Genomic DNA, 16,961 nt, shown 5'->3' with positions numbered 1-16,961 from the left:
GGGGTCAGCCACTTTTTGACGTCGGCAAAAAATAATCCACCGGCCCCCCCCCCCCAGGCCGAAGAAACTGACCAGTCTATTAAATTAACCCAGAATCCTTGTATTTAATAAAGGATCATTTCCACAAAATGCTTTGCTGCCCTCTACCGACATGCTGTATTTTGAATCAGGGATTATCAGTCACCTAAATCTAGCAAGCATTCAAAGGTGTGCAATCCAATACAGTAGAGGGCGCCACATGTCTCTTTTCACGATCACAATAACCACGTTGGACCTGTTCGGTTACAGGACATTGTACGGGAATTTTTGAAAGGAAATGAAAAGGAATAAATCGGGGGGATACCGTTTCTTCAGATTTTAATGACTTTATTTACTTCAAACATGACAAGCTCAAGCTCAGGTGAAGTTTTGAGCATGTCTATCACAAGGTGTCTTCCACTAATGAGTCGATATATCCTCTCTCTCTCTCTCTCTCTCTCTCTCTCCCTCCTCTCTCTCTCTCTCTCTCTCTCTCTCTCTCTCTCTCTCTCTCTCTCTCTCTCTCATACCGAATCTTTTCTTGGCGTATTACTAGAATACATGGAAATCGAAATAACTGCACATCACAAAATGGGGAGTTTGCATGAATAATTTTTAAACTTTAATGGTAAAATATTAGTAAATGCCACGAAAAACTATATGAAATATGATTTCCTGATGTCATCATAACATGTCAGATTTTAAACAACTTCAATCGTTAGTCTTTAAACGTTGAGATAAATGAAGCAACACTCAGGTCACAGATAGATTTCCTAATCCATTTTATCGTAGTGGCCACCACTTGGTTGGTTTTTTTTACAAAATGATGTCCTCGTCAAGAAGCTGGGCTGGCATGTCTTTGCCGATGACTTCTTCCAAGATTTTGTCCTGGTTGGCTGTGCAGGCGCCGATTGAAGTACACAGTGTGTCCGGACTCAGGATTGTTAACTCCAGCAGTTCAATAATCTCGTCAAAGTTCTGGTCAATTTCATCCTTGCACTGGAAATTCAATTCAAGTATTATCATGACACGCTATAATTTTATTAAAAACTTTGCAAAACATTTTATTCGTACATTTAAAGATTTCATTCGTGATAGAACGTGCAAGTTGTCGTTGTGATGGTCACCAACGACAACAGCCAACAACATATTCTGCATAACCAGTGATAACTAACACCGAAAAATCTATAGTATGCTGCTATGTTGACGTGATGTATCTGGGTATACATTGTTTGTAGACAAGAAAGTCGCCGCACAGGCGCAGTTCCGACCGCCCCCACATTTCGCAGAATGAAACATGCTTAGGATAAAAATCACCAGGTCTCGTTTCACACAAAAACTTTGGCAAAATGTGAATTGAAAAGTGGCTTTTAACAACCATTTGACTTTCGGTATACCCGCATACTTAGAAGCCATTAGAGTCATGTGACCAAAATGGCCGCTTCATGTTCACGAGGTTCAATACGCATTCAATATTTCAAGAACGACGTAACGAATTGTGCTGAAACTAGCCTGTATAGAGGCAGAGGAATATTTGTATTGTGGCTTTGATTGACAAAATTAGGTTAGTTATTCGTTAATTATTACTAAAACCACTCAAAACTGGTCTAGATTTAGCATTTTAAACTGAATTTAATGTATAAATTATGTAAATATATACTTTCATTTCAATCAATGCATTATATTCCTCATTTCCTGTTATTATCTGGGCATCCTAATACAAGTCAAACTCGTAGCAGGCCATCTTGTTCATCTGACATGTAACCTCATTATTAAATTGGATAGCAATATGCAAATCATGCTATAATCACTTTTCTGATAAGCCCACATATCAAATATTACCCTATCACAACTCACTTTTGCGGTGAAATTATTCACGGTTTTCTTTCACAAAAGTATTTAAGAATATGGAATTTACAAAGTTGATCCTGGTTTTAAGCGTCATGTGCATTTTAATAACGGCAAATTTGGTACACATTCGTAACGACACTAGAAATGACAGCTTCACTGGACCATTTCAAAGTGATAATATCTCACCTGTTGTCCGTATGGAGCTGGCAAGCGACTGCAGAGAGTATCGAGCAAGTTCTTTATTTTATCCTGCAGGAAAAGATTTTAACTCGTCTTTTTAGATAATAATGTTGTTAGTATAAAGCCTATATGTATATACAAACCGCGACACCTACACAACCACACAGACACATAATTCAAATCAACAAACCGACACACAGAGACACATCTATACAAACCTACACAATATACACACACAGACATCCATGCAAACCTACACATACACACAGACAGTTGCGTACAAACCTACACATGCGGACAGATACATGCATACAAAACATTTACTGGAACATACAGATAATTGATGTACAGACACACAAACTTACGCGCTCTGTGATTAATCTTCCTCCTCAGTAACTATGACAACGAGAGAGTCTCACCTTGTTGTCTTCAAGCAACTGGTCCATTTCTTTCACCATGGTTTTGCAGAACTCGCAATATTCCGGATTCTGGAAGTTCAAAAACACGAGCGATGTTCTCTTTTATCGACGTTTCTTTAGAAAATGGGGCTTTTAGGGAGAGCAAAGGAGCGTACGTGCAAAAATTAAAACATTGTCTGTGATACTTGAGTACATTTTCAAAACGTTAAATTGACAAAGTTATTTGTAACTACCGTGTAGAGTTGGATGAAGACGTGTACAACATTTACATGTGGATTAATGCTTTTTGAAGGCTTTATCCTAGATATTTAGCGCTGCCAGATCATGTTAGGTGTGCGAACTTTTAAATGGCATTATCCTTTTGGTGTGATCAATTAAAAAAAAAAATCACATTATTTTTATCACTAACGACCAATATTTGATCATCAATTTTGCACGAATTTAGCATAATCGATGAAGAATTGACGGATAATCGGATCGCCCTCTAAAGTTAACGTTTCGCAGATCTTTCGAACGTTCATTATGTGCGATGCTTTCGAGTTAAATTATCGATGGAATTGACAATACCTCCGTGTCCTCTGGTCTGATCATTTCAACCTGGCGCTGGGGTTCTTTAATCTCTTCTGATGACGACTTTGATTCTGACGATTTGGATTCCGATGACTTGGATTCCGATGACTTGGATTCCGATGACTTGGATTCCGATGACTTGGATTTTGATGACTTGGATTCCGATGACTTGGATTCCGATGACTTGGATTCTGTAGCAAATAGGAAAGAAGAATTGAACGTTTGTTCTATGCTGTCTGTACGATCCTCGCCTAAATAGGGCCAGTTAAACTTCGCATATGAACAATATTAACAATCTATGTTTCTGTGGAAAATAAAAAAAATGTAAGGCAAAAATGCGAAATTGACAAAAGTTAAGATCTAAACAGGCGTCTCTTGGTCACAAAGGGACTTCTATTGCAAGGTCTTGTACAATGAAACGCTATTAAACTTAATGGTTTTGTGTGTTCAAACATTAAAACTAGCGCTCCCGCCACTACGCAGTGGGATTGAAGCCCCGAAATACAGTTGTCATCACGTATATTAAAATCATTTCAAGCATTATATGTTAAGTCATTAACGAAACGTATTAAATGTAGAGTCTTCTGTTCAGATACAACTAATTTCCGGATTGCCACTAGGGGTCAGACATGTTATTTTACTTCCACTACTATGGGTACCTTTCTTCGGAAACACCTTTAAAATCATTTAGCCTACGTACTTGAAGAAAATCCAGATCTACACGTCATCATCAATATGCAAAATCATGGAAATTATCAAATCTATGGTCATTTTAATCACGCTTCATTGCAGAAGATACAAAACCCGCTTTGATCAAAAGGCACAAATTACTTATGGAGGGCGCCCTCTATGCTTAATCGAAGAAAGTGATTGCAAGCATATGATGTACCATAAAACCAATTCATCATTCATTCAGTACAGACCTATAGTGGCTGATGTAAACATAATCGTAACACCCTACCCTCTTTGCTTTTCAACGTTTTCTCACAGAACCCGATCTTCTGACAGACAACGTCTGGTTTCAATCCTTGCTTGACGATCATGTCAATTATGGTATCGGCATACCTGTCAACCAACGTCTGGCACTTTAGGAGAGAAATAACAAACAGGTGCACTTATATGCAAACTTTAAGTCTAGCTGATTAGTTCGACATGAAGATAACTTTTCGCACTTTTCGCAGTTTCTAAGATAAAGGAAAAGCCATGATGAAATGCAGAATGAAGCCAGACAAAAGTAAAGTTGGCAAAACAAAACAAAACATACTGACTAAATCAACAAACAAATAAAAATAAACAATGGTTTATTTACGTCCAAGGACTGTGTGTTTGAGTGTATGAGAGTGTATCCTTTGCGTCACGATTGGATTGATGCTCGAGATCCCAGTTGTTTGCAAGAGTACATTTTGCCGAAATAGTGTAACTCTCATTTACAGCAAAACAAACCCTGCCAACACCTGGAACAACGCCAAGCTCAAGGAGTGAACCCGAAGAACGATCGGTGACAGAATTCCTTGCGCACCGTAGAGGGCGCTGCGTGCAGTCAACGGCAATGCATTCAACAGCTGTTATCCCAACTTGTCGGCATCGTGTGATGATACTGAAGCATAAGTGGCAGCGTCTTTTAACTTTTTTCATGATTTGGGTTTCGAAGTGACATTATGTCATCACATTTTACTAAGCAAATGATGTGTGCGTGCTTGTTAGTAAAGAAATACAGGAAAATGCCATGTTTTAGCAAACTATCATCTTTAACAGCACAGTAATTCCGGTATTCAAGTAATTGCAGTGACGTATATAAATCGCAGTTAATTTGAATATTCTGATCTGCACTCCTAAGTAACTGTCGGGTGTGCTTGGCAATAAGTTGTGTAAGAGGAAATGAAAGTAAAATTAAAAATGAACTATTTTGAAAGCCAAAATACGATGGAGCTTTATAAGCTTAATATATTCAACTTGTTATCCGGGTATGAGACTTGTAGTATCCTGGAGGAAGTACTAACAAGGTCCTAGATGTTCTGAATGTATGTTCCCACAGCTGTGTACGTATTTTTCAATGCCTAAATAGCTTTCTTCTGCTTCTCCCTGTTGAGAATCATGTATCTATCTTTCATCAATCTTTGAACATAAAAGCATAAAGAAATCGCGTGCTTCGATGAGCTGCAGCGTGCTAAATCCAAACAAACGACACGGTACTTTTGTCAAATGTGACACACACACATGTCATACCTCATCTCTGTAGCTACCCTCTGGTGCGTACTGACAAGCCGCCTCAAGCTTTTCTTTGATTTCGTCCTCAGTTTTCTTCTGAGTTATCCACTGGTCCACCTCTCCGACCAGCCAATCACATACTACACACGATACGTCACTCTGTAACATGCAAATAAAGAGAATTTGTGACCTCATCGTCATGTTTTTTTACTTTTCTACAAACACCGTTCTACACTTTTATAAGAATTCTGTCATCTTAAATCGCACAAGTCAATCGGTGATTTTCACTAGGGGGTCACGAAAAAAAGTACGCCGCCAAAACTGTGCGGTGTTGCTGATGTAAAACAAGTATGGCTGACACACCTCTTTTTGCAATATATGTACATATGCAAATTTCCATGACAGGGTATTAATGTGGTTGGCTGTCACGACCCGAGAGTATCTTCTAAAACCGTCTACAAACAGCTCTATATTTTGATTTCAGACATATCAGTGAATATATAAATAGCCTGACGTGAACTTTCTTTGCGTCAAGTTGCTAGTAGAGGCTAATGAAAAATATATCTTTTGATATATAGGTCGTGGCAGACAGCATACTAGGCTGCAAAATTTCGAATGGATTCAAAAATCGGTAGACAGGTCAAAGAAGATGATGACTCAACAGAAATAGCGCTTTCATACTTCAGCAATATTTCAGCAATAATTTTTGTTATACGCGATCCATGAGCGCGCCTGGAAAGACCAATCAGTGAGCGCAGCGTCGCGCCGTTCTGATTGTAACCCGGGTGATTTTCTTTTACCTCAACGTCAGTTTCCGTCATCACATCGTCAATAAGTCTCTTCCGTTTCAACAGGTACCTCTCAACGTCGTCATCGACAAAATCGTCAACGCTTCGCTTTTTGACGACATACTCGGGGTTTTCCATCATCGGGTATTCGTCATCGTACATGATTGGCTCAGGCAAGTAACAAGCTCCGAGACTCGGGCAAACGTCATTACGGTCCTGCAAAATTAAAACCAACACCATAGTATCGGTAACCCATTGGACTGTGTTTATAATTTTAGTCGCGATTTTAACATGTTTATGTAAAAGCTAATTTAAGCTTTTCTTCACAGAAATCACACTTTAAACAAGCGAGAAACATGATGTCAAAGTATCGCGTTATTTGCGATTATCCGTAATCAACTATGACTATATTATGCATACTGTTGCTCTATGAAGTTAAGAAATATCCTATGTGTACAGGAATTACAGTGGTTTGCTTTGAAGCATTGGCATTACATGAAGTAGACATATTGTCTAAATTGAGGTGTTGCCAACACTGTCAGGTGTAATTATCAGTAATTCAAGTCGATCACAGTGAAATCAACTCTGTCATAGTTATACATTGTCTTACAGCAGGTCAGATGAGTTATATTTATATTGAGAAATTTCATTTAAGAGCATCATTGCATTTTTTAAAAATCTGACAACGATGACTATTTGATGGAGGAGACAACAATTCTGTATAAGTTATAGGGGAGGAAGCCAGAAGGTGACGTAGTTTGATCGAAAATGGGAAAGCAGATACTACACGTGTCATTGTAAAGGGCGGTCTTCATATTAGCTTCTCACAGTAAACGATACCTAAAGTTGATTATTTCAATCGCGCAAGGTTCTTGAATTTTCAACAGCATTATGATTACGAAAACACCCTGTTTTTGAGTATTATCTGATGTATATGTCGAGATTTTGATCCATGTATAGTGTAGAAAAAGTCATTGTGAACGAAATTGCCATTTGTACAAATCACGGAGGCATGGGCAATTTAGAGAAGTTGAAGTAGCTACCGTAAAGAGGTGAGCTCTTTTCGCGACGATGTACTCAGTGTGATATACACTATTTTGATAAGCAAAACTTACAGATCCTTCGTCCAGGTAATCGAGAACGTAATCGAGATACATGTAGACGAAGTTGGAGCATCTCTCAGCGAGCTCGCCCTTCATGACGTCACACAAATCCAGCGCGCTCTCATAGGCGTCGTACCGCGCCGTCGTCATAGACCTCGTTTGTACCGTTACGTCAACCACGGTATCACAAAGCATACAATTCAGAGCTATGACAAAAAATAAGACAAAACATAGTATATATATATATATATATATATATATATATATATATATATATATATATATATATATATATATATATATATATATATATTGAGAATCAAGGAACTTGTAGTTGTCACTCTACAGGCTGTTTCATGCGCTAAGCAATCATCAGGATGATTGCTTAGCGCATGAAACAGCCTGTAGAGTGACAACTACAAGTTCCTTGATTCTCAGTATTACCGCCCTGCAGAAATGCATTGAGCACTATACTTTGCCTGCATTGACAAGCAAACCATTTTCGTATATATATATATATATATATATATATATATATATATATATATATATATATATATATATATATATATACATATATATATATATACATAAATATATATTGGGAAGAGAGACAGAGATAGAGGCAGAGACAGACAGAATCAGAGACAGACGGACAGAGAGACAGAGAGAGACTGAGAGACAGAAAACTAAGGCTTAAATGTGACACCTTCCGTACTACTTTCATAGAATTTTAATTTCGCTTCGCTTCCGTTCTCGTTCTGTGTATATATTTTTAGACTCAAAATGATACTTCCTGTGCGATCTTAACCTCTCACCATTTATCTTTCTATGCCTGTCTTAAACACTTCTCATTTCCATGTAAGATATCCAAGTCATACTTATATATCAAACCTTAGACATATTGGATAAGCCTGTGTTACTTCTACAGATGTGTAAATGGCTGCATCATATAAAATGTATCAGACACTCGCTGTCGCCAATCGGGGTCAGCAACGCGCAAACAGTACAGCAGTCTAAAAAAGACTTGTACAAGACAGCGTCTGATTGTGCTAGTTATTCGTCCATGTATTAGTATATCGAATATTATCATCTGTTCACCGGTTTCATATTTCTATGGAGTTCTGCTCATAGTTATTCAGTTTCATTTCAGTGTCGTTGAAGTAAAACTTAATCTTAGTTTTCTAAAGATAAGCTTAAAGCGGGAAAGAACAATAATGGCATCAAAATAACATTTTTAGTTTAAGTCAGAAAAGTAAGCTGCAGTTAACCCATGTCGAAATCTGGCTCTGAAAATTGTATATAAAACATTACTTACTTGGTTCTTCATCGAACTGATGGACGATTTCCATGGCAGTGAGGATTTCCTGCAGTGCCTTCAAATCGTTGATGGCGCCCTTCTCGTGTCGTGTGCCGGGCTTGGCGACCTCGTTATCGAGCCTGGCGAGCTCTTCATTGATACGGGCGTACTTGTCGCGGCAGAGTCTAATCGTGAAACAGAAAGTCTCGGGGTCCTGTGAGACAAAAAATATATGAAATAGTAAACCAAGGGACTACTTTTAGTGGCATTTTCATTATTGTTTCCCTTGGCTCAAAATAAATCCAGTTTTCTTAAAACAAATCCGTTGCCAATCTGATTATATATCAGCTATAGAGAACCGCGGGATAAAAGACCATAGAACGATTGCCAAAAGACCGACAAATCTCTTTAGACTGATTTGTAATCAGAATTATGCCTCGCTAAGGCAATGCATTATGTACAATAATAATCCTTTGATATGTGAATCTCGTCCTGACTAAAATTTCGTCGTCAACAACGACATTTATTTATAGGAAAATGAGAACAACAGAGAACAACAGTACTGGAAGCTGTAGACTGTCCGGGTTCAGTGGGCGTTCACTGGCACTTTTGAGTAAACATATCGCCAGACACGAATGGCAACAAACGAACTAAACATCAGGAAATACCCTTATTTTGTATCATATATAGTTTCCTCTCATGTACGTGTTTAACCCTCTAAACAGAAGCTCTCGAGAAATAAAGCACATGAAAGGTATACATGGTATAGTCTGTGTACTGCTCGACGATCCGCTTCAGTCAAAACTTCAACTGATGCTGCAGTTACGTTATCCCAGTCTACGGCGGTTACCGTTGCTACTTTGGGCGAACTCGTTTCTCAAACACTGAGTTCATTACGTAGTTGAGATATATGGAATTCAAAATGGCCGCCATATCTGTGTTAACTCTATGGGGGAAAATTGAATTTTGCATTTTCGAAAATGTGAAGCCGGTGAAAGTTTTTCTTTCTCTAAGAGTTTTAGAATGAGCCCTCTCAAGTGGTAGATCAGAAAAATTGTAGAAACCTGAGAGTCCGACTATCTGTCCTCATGGTGCGTTCTACATTGTAAATTAGACACTTCTGTGTACACATGGAAACGACTGGTCAACGACAAACCAAATAAATGAATACAAGTGTACCATTGTCATACATGACTTACCAATGCTCGTTCAATGTAAGCGAATATCTCATCCAATCGAGTGTCGACAAATCTGCGGCATCGGGCGCTACGATTCCGTCCTGGAATCTTGGCACACACTCCTTCCAAAACACCACGAATAAAACCCTATGCGGAAACAAAAAAATGGACGGTTGTTTTGAAATTTTAGTTTATGGAAAGTGAGCATGTAGCTTCAAAGATATTGACCCATATTATGTCTACAGAATTTCGCTGGACGTTCAATAAAATACAATTTTGCACAAACAACAGCTGAAGTCAGAGATAACCCCAGCGGCTAAAGCGCTCGCAGTGTGTGCCTCGGAAGTGAAAGACTTAAACTTTTGCTAAAACTTCCCTAATGGAACTTTCAACCATTCTCTTAACAAACCAAGAATAAAACTCAGGTATAACTTTTCCATGTTCGGTACTAGAAAAACAAATCACCTATGACATACGATATTTGAAATTCAAAATGGCCGCCATTCCTGTGTTAACTCTATGGGGAAAAATAAAACTTTCGATTTTCGAAAAACTAAAACGGTGAGAACTTTTGTTACTCCTTGAGTTTTGTAAGCCCTCACGAGCGGTAGATCAGAAAAGTATTTAAAAAGTTTGAGAGTCTGAATATATGTCCCCGGCCCAAGGCGCGTTCCACTTTAATAAAACCCCTTGAACATTCTTGTGCATTGCTTTAACAATTGCTTCATCACGACATTTCCATGAAAATTGCACCTACCTATCTCTTGTGTGTGCATATAGTCACACATATCATAACCATTTTTGAAAACTCACCATATCATCACACTCGCTCCCTCATATTATGTCTACATAATTTGGCTAGACCTATCGATACAATACAGTTGCACAAACAAAAGTTGAAGTCAGACTTCATCGAAGCGCTTATTTTTCAAAACTTCTTTATTCTTGCGCATTGCTTTAACCGTTTCTCCGCCCAAACATTTAATGTCCCATGAAAATAATACCGACCTAACTATACATACACAACATCTTATGTGCACATCATATGGTCGCACAAATTATACCATTTTTGAAAACCCTTCATAGGCACCGTCTAACTTACCTCAGTTTGATTATTGGTAACCCGATTGTAGACGAGTTGAACCACTTGCAAACACGTGTCGCAGAGAACACCCTCTTCTTTCTCCAAAGTTTCGGCGGGAACTGCAGGTCCAGCGGCCGCTGTGGATTCAAATAAAGACAGACGTGACGGAATATCTGCTCTGCAATTTTCAAGCTACTGTCGCGAATTTCTCGTTAAGAAATACATATGCATTGTTTCTTTTCTATTTCCTGTTGTTTTCAAATTCTTGGACAAAGGTGGAACAGTTTATCCTAAATCAGCCAGCTAATCTGGGTCATTTTTGTTACAAATGAAAAATGTGAATACAAATTTCAGGAAAGACATATTCCGGAAAACCGGACCACAGGGAAGTAACCAATGTCCGGCCGAAAAGTTTCCTTTAGAAATGTCTCGGCGTCGGATTTCAGATTAATTTTGTCTTTCTGAACTCATGGTAGCAGTATCGTCATTTCTCTCGCTCACGGAAATATCCGATCGCTGATTTATGTAAGTGTGAATAAATTATGTAAATTGTAGTCGATAAGGAGATAATTAATCCGAGGTAATTTACTGAACTAGACAAGCATGCTTTATGTTTTTATTACAAGATTGTTCGCGCCTCGAAAGTGATAGTCTCCAACTTTTGCTCAAACACTCCCAAGAAAACTTTCAACCACTCTCTTTCAAAATCAAGGATACAAATCGGGGTTTACAGCGCAAAATTTGGTACAAAACAAAGAGATTTCGTTACATTTGCTGACATTTGAAATTCAAAATGGCCGCCATCCATGTGTTGACTTTATATGAAAAAAATCAAAATTTCTATTTTTACGAAAATTAAGCAGGCGGAAACTTTAATTACTCCACGAGCTTCAAAATGAATCCCACAAGGCGTAGACATCAAGAAAATATTGTAAAAAGTTTTAGAGTCAACGAAGGCGCGTTCTACCTTAATCAAAACAGAGTGACACATGTTCTGGCAACTAGTTCAGAGAATAACTCCAAAGCGACTTCCGTTGGGACAGTATTACATAAAAGGTTAACCATGTTCAAAAGTATGGCATTGCATGAATTACATTTCTTATCAAAGAAAACAATTTCCTTTTTAGTATTGCAATCAAAAATGAAAATAAATAAAAGTCCCATGGAACCATTCTCACAAGAGAAAACACCATTCGAAAATATTCAATGTTTTGCGAATTCAAATCTGGTAGCAAATGTAAACTTTCATTTTGAAGTTTACCTGACATTGAATCCAAACGAGAACACGCTTTTAAATATAGAGTGTAACATTTCTTTTAACACGTATGGCTATGCTCAGGTTCTGTATTTCAAGGAGTACCCAAAGAGCGTCATTACGTGCACGTACGTGCACATGCGCCCCAAAAACTAAAACAAAATGGCTGCCTGGTTGGCCATATCGACCAGATATCATGTGCCAACTCAAGGCCAATTTGCCGAAAGTGTAAAATTGTATATCTTTGTGCCAGTCAATCAATGTCACTCATTTTGAACCTAATTTCAATTTGAAGGGCGGGGGCTCAAGGTATTTGCAGCATCCATCGTAATAGAATCAGTTGGAAAATCTCAAGCTCAGCTGAGCGAATCCCAATCCTCGTACTCCAACCAACTCTACAATTAGACTCTTTTCCAGCACTAATTAACCATGTAAATTATCTAGTTGCTCTAAAACCGTCCTAATGAAAGAACCCTCGGTGCTAGACCCGGGAGATAGACGGTCAGTCTTGGAAATAAGCTGTATAATTATCCAACTTACATGCAGTGCCAACCACGTGCACATGTGCGTTCTTGACAAACTTGAAATGCTTCAACATGAATGGGTTTAAAGTACTCATTTCCTCGAACCAAAACCCTAGTTTTGCCCTGTTATGATTGATGCCCGAATCGAAAATGCCCCTCCTTCCTCAGCGAGCAAATTTCGTACACGAGCATCTATATCGTATGTAAAAGCAAACTGTTACTGAAAAAACATGATATGCAACTCATATCCTACATGCATAGCACGTGGTTGGGAAGGACGAACGTGTTCATGGCACGCAGCATATGCATTACCGAACGCCCCAGCGCCTTTACTGAGCTGTCATATAGACAGAGGAAAGAATGAGCACATCTCAGATATTTCTTACCAGTTAACACTTCACCAGGAGTCAGTATACCAGTCACTCGAGGCAATCATGAAGAGAGTCACTATTTTTCCTTTAAAAAGTCTTATAACAGTCAGTCAAAACACGCCCTACTCACCATGGAGAGACAAAGCAAAACTTGTAGGGAGATTTCAGCGTTTTCTTTGGCTACCTTTTTTCAAGTCACTTAGGAATCACAAATGGTATGAAGAGGCAATAGACTGCTGCCGGCGTGGTCATTAAGAAATCAGTTGAAGTCTAACTCCCGCCCTTTCCGTCCTTGTGCCCCCTCGCGCTGCCAACGACGGCTCCGCATCATTTGCCGAGGCATATGCATTCGTGTGAATTTCTAACGTGAAATAAACAGCGGGTCCTTGGACCTTGTTCATGGTTCTTCTAGTTCATCAGCAAACACTGCATCGTCCAATAAAAGACGAGATGGTTGGTGGTTAGGAGGGCAAGTGACCTCCCAAACCTCCCAGTCGCCTGCAAATAGCTTTGATTCAAATTTATAGAGATATTTCTGATTTATGACAAGGATAAAGCGCTGTGTCTTTAACAGTTCATATGAAAATTTGAATTTCTCATGAATTGACGAATTTGATTGATTAAATACCATTCAATTCATAGTTACAGTCGGAATTTTTGGGAAGTACGCCCATATTTTGCTAAGTCACACTTGGTGAGTCAAATTCTCATGTATGTCTCGTGATCTTTTATTGAAATCTATACGCCTTACTTGTTTCGAATCTAACGACTGAGGCTTCTTAGTGTATGTATGTTGCCATAAGAAATATCAGAGTCTCGCTTTAAGATACGGCATTTGACGCTATAGTATGAATGGTTGTTTCAATATGATAGGGGAGAGGTTTACTCTGGATGAAAAAGCAGTGTCACCGTCCGGAGTCAGCATTATTGGGCTCGAAAGGTGATTGTTATCTTTGAAGAATGGGAGTCGCCAGAGAACTGGTGCCCATGAAAGCAAAGTCCTCACAAGTATACGTGTTTCTGTTTCTTCATCTTCACCGTGACGTGCAAGATCACGTGAGTTGAAAAGCTCCATCACGAGCAGCGTCCGAGGCATAAGCCAAAACAAGCAAAATTAGTTCGAATACACTCTTTTTTCAAAACAAATCTTCTGAATGTAAATACAATATTTTTGTGTCAAGTGCTATCGAAGTGACCAGCGATGGCGATGGCGGAGTCTATCTTGAGCATGCGCAGCGTGGGCTTCAAAAGGTGTCATATTGTTTGTGAAATATTTATGCGATATTGATAAGGAGGCTAATCTGAGTTTGTACCGAGCAGGTCACCCGATAAGATTGGAGTCTGGAAGGGCATGGGCAGGGATTGTTTCCGATAACCATTTTTATGTTTAGTTTTAAATCTCCAGTACACGTGACGACAATGGGACAGCACTGAATGAAACGATTTTAAAAGCAATTAAAAAGAGCAAAATAAGTAGGAAATTATTGAACGATGATAAATATCTTAGCAAAATAAGTTTTCTTAGAAAGTCGGATTAATGTCTCTGCAGAGAGACTGCTTTTGGATTAATGATTGTGAAGGGACCCTTTTTTCGTCGCCATGTTTTCCCGCCAAAATTCTGACTACGTACTAGTTATCGTTCATAAACGCCAAATATGACTTTTTGTCTCACCGCAGCTACATTCATAGAAACTGTCACAAAAGCAGTTTGAGCATGATGTGAAAACTTTCTTAAGGTGAAAAGTCAAGCCAAGAAATGATAAATAAAAGTAAAGATATGTTTAGGCATTTTTGTGTAGCTTTATCATGTTTTTGTGAGATTCACGTGCCGTAAATATAAAAATGAATGACCGTTTTATTGGTAAGCAAGAATGGTTATCTGTAGAGGGAAGAAGAAAATGGGTGTAGGGAGTATGAAAACACTTAGAGGTACAATTAAAGTTATTTGAGAAGCAGTGCGAAATATTACAGCTAAATTTGATTCAACTTGGAAAACATGATCAAATCAGTAATTCTGACAAACACAGTATGCGGCTGCTCAGTGGTAGATGGTCTGATCTGGCGTTTCGCCAGCCGCCAGATTGTAATGCGAGATTGTTGTGCACGGCAGCCATTTTTTCTGTGTATATTTTATTATTTCAAACTGTAAAGACACGAACCTGGTTTCCTATTTATAGTTGGCAACGAGAAATATAAGAATCTTATGGCGATATTTCAACTTCTTGTTTGTTTAGCGCAAATATTAATTATATCATTTGTCACTGAGCAATTGTAGTCAATGACCTGGGCTTTTTGGATATTGATTTAATACTCAGAGACTGAGAAAACGCGCACGGGTGTCGAACGATCGTTATCTCTGGTAAACTTTGGTAACGTATCACACAACGGTAGACTGGTTTGCAAGACGCTGTGCAGATTCGGAGGTCAAAGCGAGGTCACAGAGTTGATAAGGTTCATTCCCCTTTGCTTTGGAGGGAGGTTGGTAGCATTTCTATATCACCAAATCCGACTAAAATCTTGTGACCTTCACCTCGTACTCGCACGGTCTAGACCTTATACACTGACCGCTATGTTAACTCGACCAAGAACATGATTTATTTTGAATCGTTACTTTTGGGGAATACGGGGGTCAATATTTTAGATCGCAAGGGCAGGAAATGGAAAAGAAAATCACATGAATACTTCAAATATATCGTTTACTGTTCTAAACCCTAAACTGCAGTAACTGTACACGAAATGTAGCCACTGAATGACATATGCAGATACGCACATGATCACCATACAATCAGCGACCCCTGACCCTGTGTATCATTTATATCTGCTCTAGGTCGTTCTCCCCAATCACACCGATTGTCTGAAACCGTGACGCAGTTCGAAATCAAATGATGATGCAAGCTGCCAAAAATTTGTCCTCTATCTGCTCTAGGGCGAAATGATATCCAATGAACTCTAATTAAAATGAACAGAGAAAGCACGGCCAGGTTGTCTGTTTTTCGATTCATTTGGTACGACTACGAGGATCGGGTTGGATTTGGGGAAATTGCTAATAAGAAAAGAAAACTCGGAAAGGGGTAAAATAGTCAAAAAAGTATTAGTAAGTGGTTAAATTTGCGCATTTAGTCACCCTCTTCACATCGAAAGTGAGGATGATTGCGCCGCTGACTGGTCATCCAAACGCTGACCGTCCGTGGGGAAAAACTGCACTCTCGCGTGATTATCGCGTAATCACGTTATTGTCGGGAACAGAACTTTCCGTTGATGAGCTCAGTAATAATCAGTGGATAAAAGTTGATGAATCTTACCTAGACCGAAGCAAACCGCCGCGAAAAGAGACAGTCGGAGAAGCATGTTGTTCACTCAAGCGATTACACCGGAATGGACCTTGGTCAGCGACTTGAAGAATCGCGCGACGGAAACAATAACTGTAAACAAGTTTTATCAGACTCAGCTGATTGTACCCTTTAACTTGAAATAGTTTGACTCAGACCCACAACACAATAGCTTTCTAGCTGTCGGAGTCCCTAGCACAGCAGGAAATATCTTCAAGTAGTTGGGACGGATTCATTTTATTACTTTGAACAATTCGTTTGCTGAAACAACCCGATAAACGCCGACCTTACATATAAAATACCATTTAGACGGGAGGGTTTCAGACTACTGTCGCAGAAAACCGACTGTCTTTTTTCTACAAATTTAAAGGTATAAGTAAAAGTACAGATGTACGAAACCAGAGCATAATACAAAGTCACTGTTTATCAATGGTTTTCTCATTTCCTGTCCTTTTTTGTTCTGACACAATATTATAATCGGAAATGACATCCATGTTTGTAAGTGATTACAGCTCTGTAAATTCTTTTCAATGAGTCAACCATATTTGTATTGATTTGTTAAAAAGTGGAATATTTTGGCTACCACATTGAGGACTTTCTTCCCCTTCTTGTTGATAAACATTGTCTCTTCCCAGAAATTAGTGATGATTGTCGCGCAAATGTGAAGCAAATTCAGCATTTGATGAATGTTTATAGTTCTCTAGTTTTATGGCTTTCCGATCACTGCAAGACTTTGCAAAATTCACTTTGGTTGCGCCCCTTCGTTTGTATGAAGCTGCGCGC

General features: G+C 38.8%; 1 protein-coding gene across 1 annotated transcript; it reads right to left on the bottom strand.

The window, feature by feature from the left end:
- Positions 1 to 617: 617 nt before the first annotated feature.
- On the bottom strand, positions 618 to 16,358 carry LOC139122779 (prosaposin-like). Its single transcript, XM_070688486.1, has 12 exons — positions 16,152 to 16,358; positions 10,718 to 10,836; positions 9,637 to 9,762; positions 8,456 to 8,651; positions 7,150 to 7,343; positions 6,047 to 6,250; positions 5,265 to 5,405; positions 4,000 to 4,123; positions 3,036 to 3,229; positions 2,469 to 2,537; positions 2,056 to 2,118; positions 618 to 1,017 (listed from the first exon to the last, which is right to left on the bottom strand). The coding sequence occupies exons 1-12, from the start codon at positions 16,195 to 16,197 to the stop codon at positions 835 to 837; spliced, it is 1,659 nt and encodes a 552-aa protein (XP_070544587.1). The 5' UTR covers positions 16,198 to 16,358; the 3' UTR covers positions 618 to 834.
- Between the last annotated feature and the right edge of the window lie 603 nt (positions 16,359 to 16,961).

This window comes from Ptychodera flava, chromosome 22, assembly GCF_041260155.1.
Source record: "Ptychodera flava strain L36383 chromosome 22, AS_Pfla_20210202, whole genome shotgun sequence".
Taxonomy (NCBI): domain Eukaryota; kingdom Metazoa; phylum Hemichordata; class Enteropneusta; family Ptychoderidae; genus Ptychodera; species Ptychodera flava.
The sequence above is the reverse complement of the archived record's forward strand: the minus strand, read 5'-3'. Positions and strand labels throughout refer to the sequence as shown.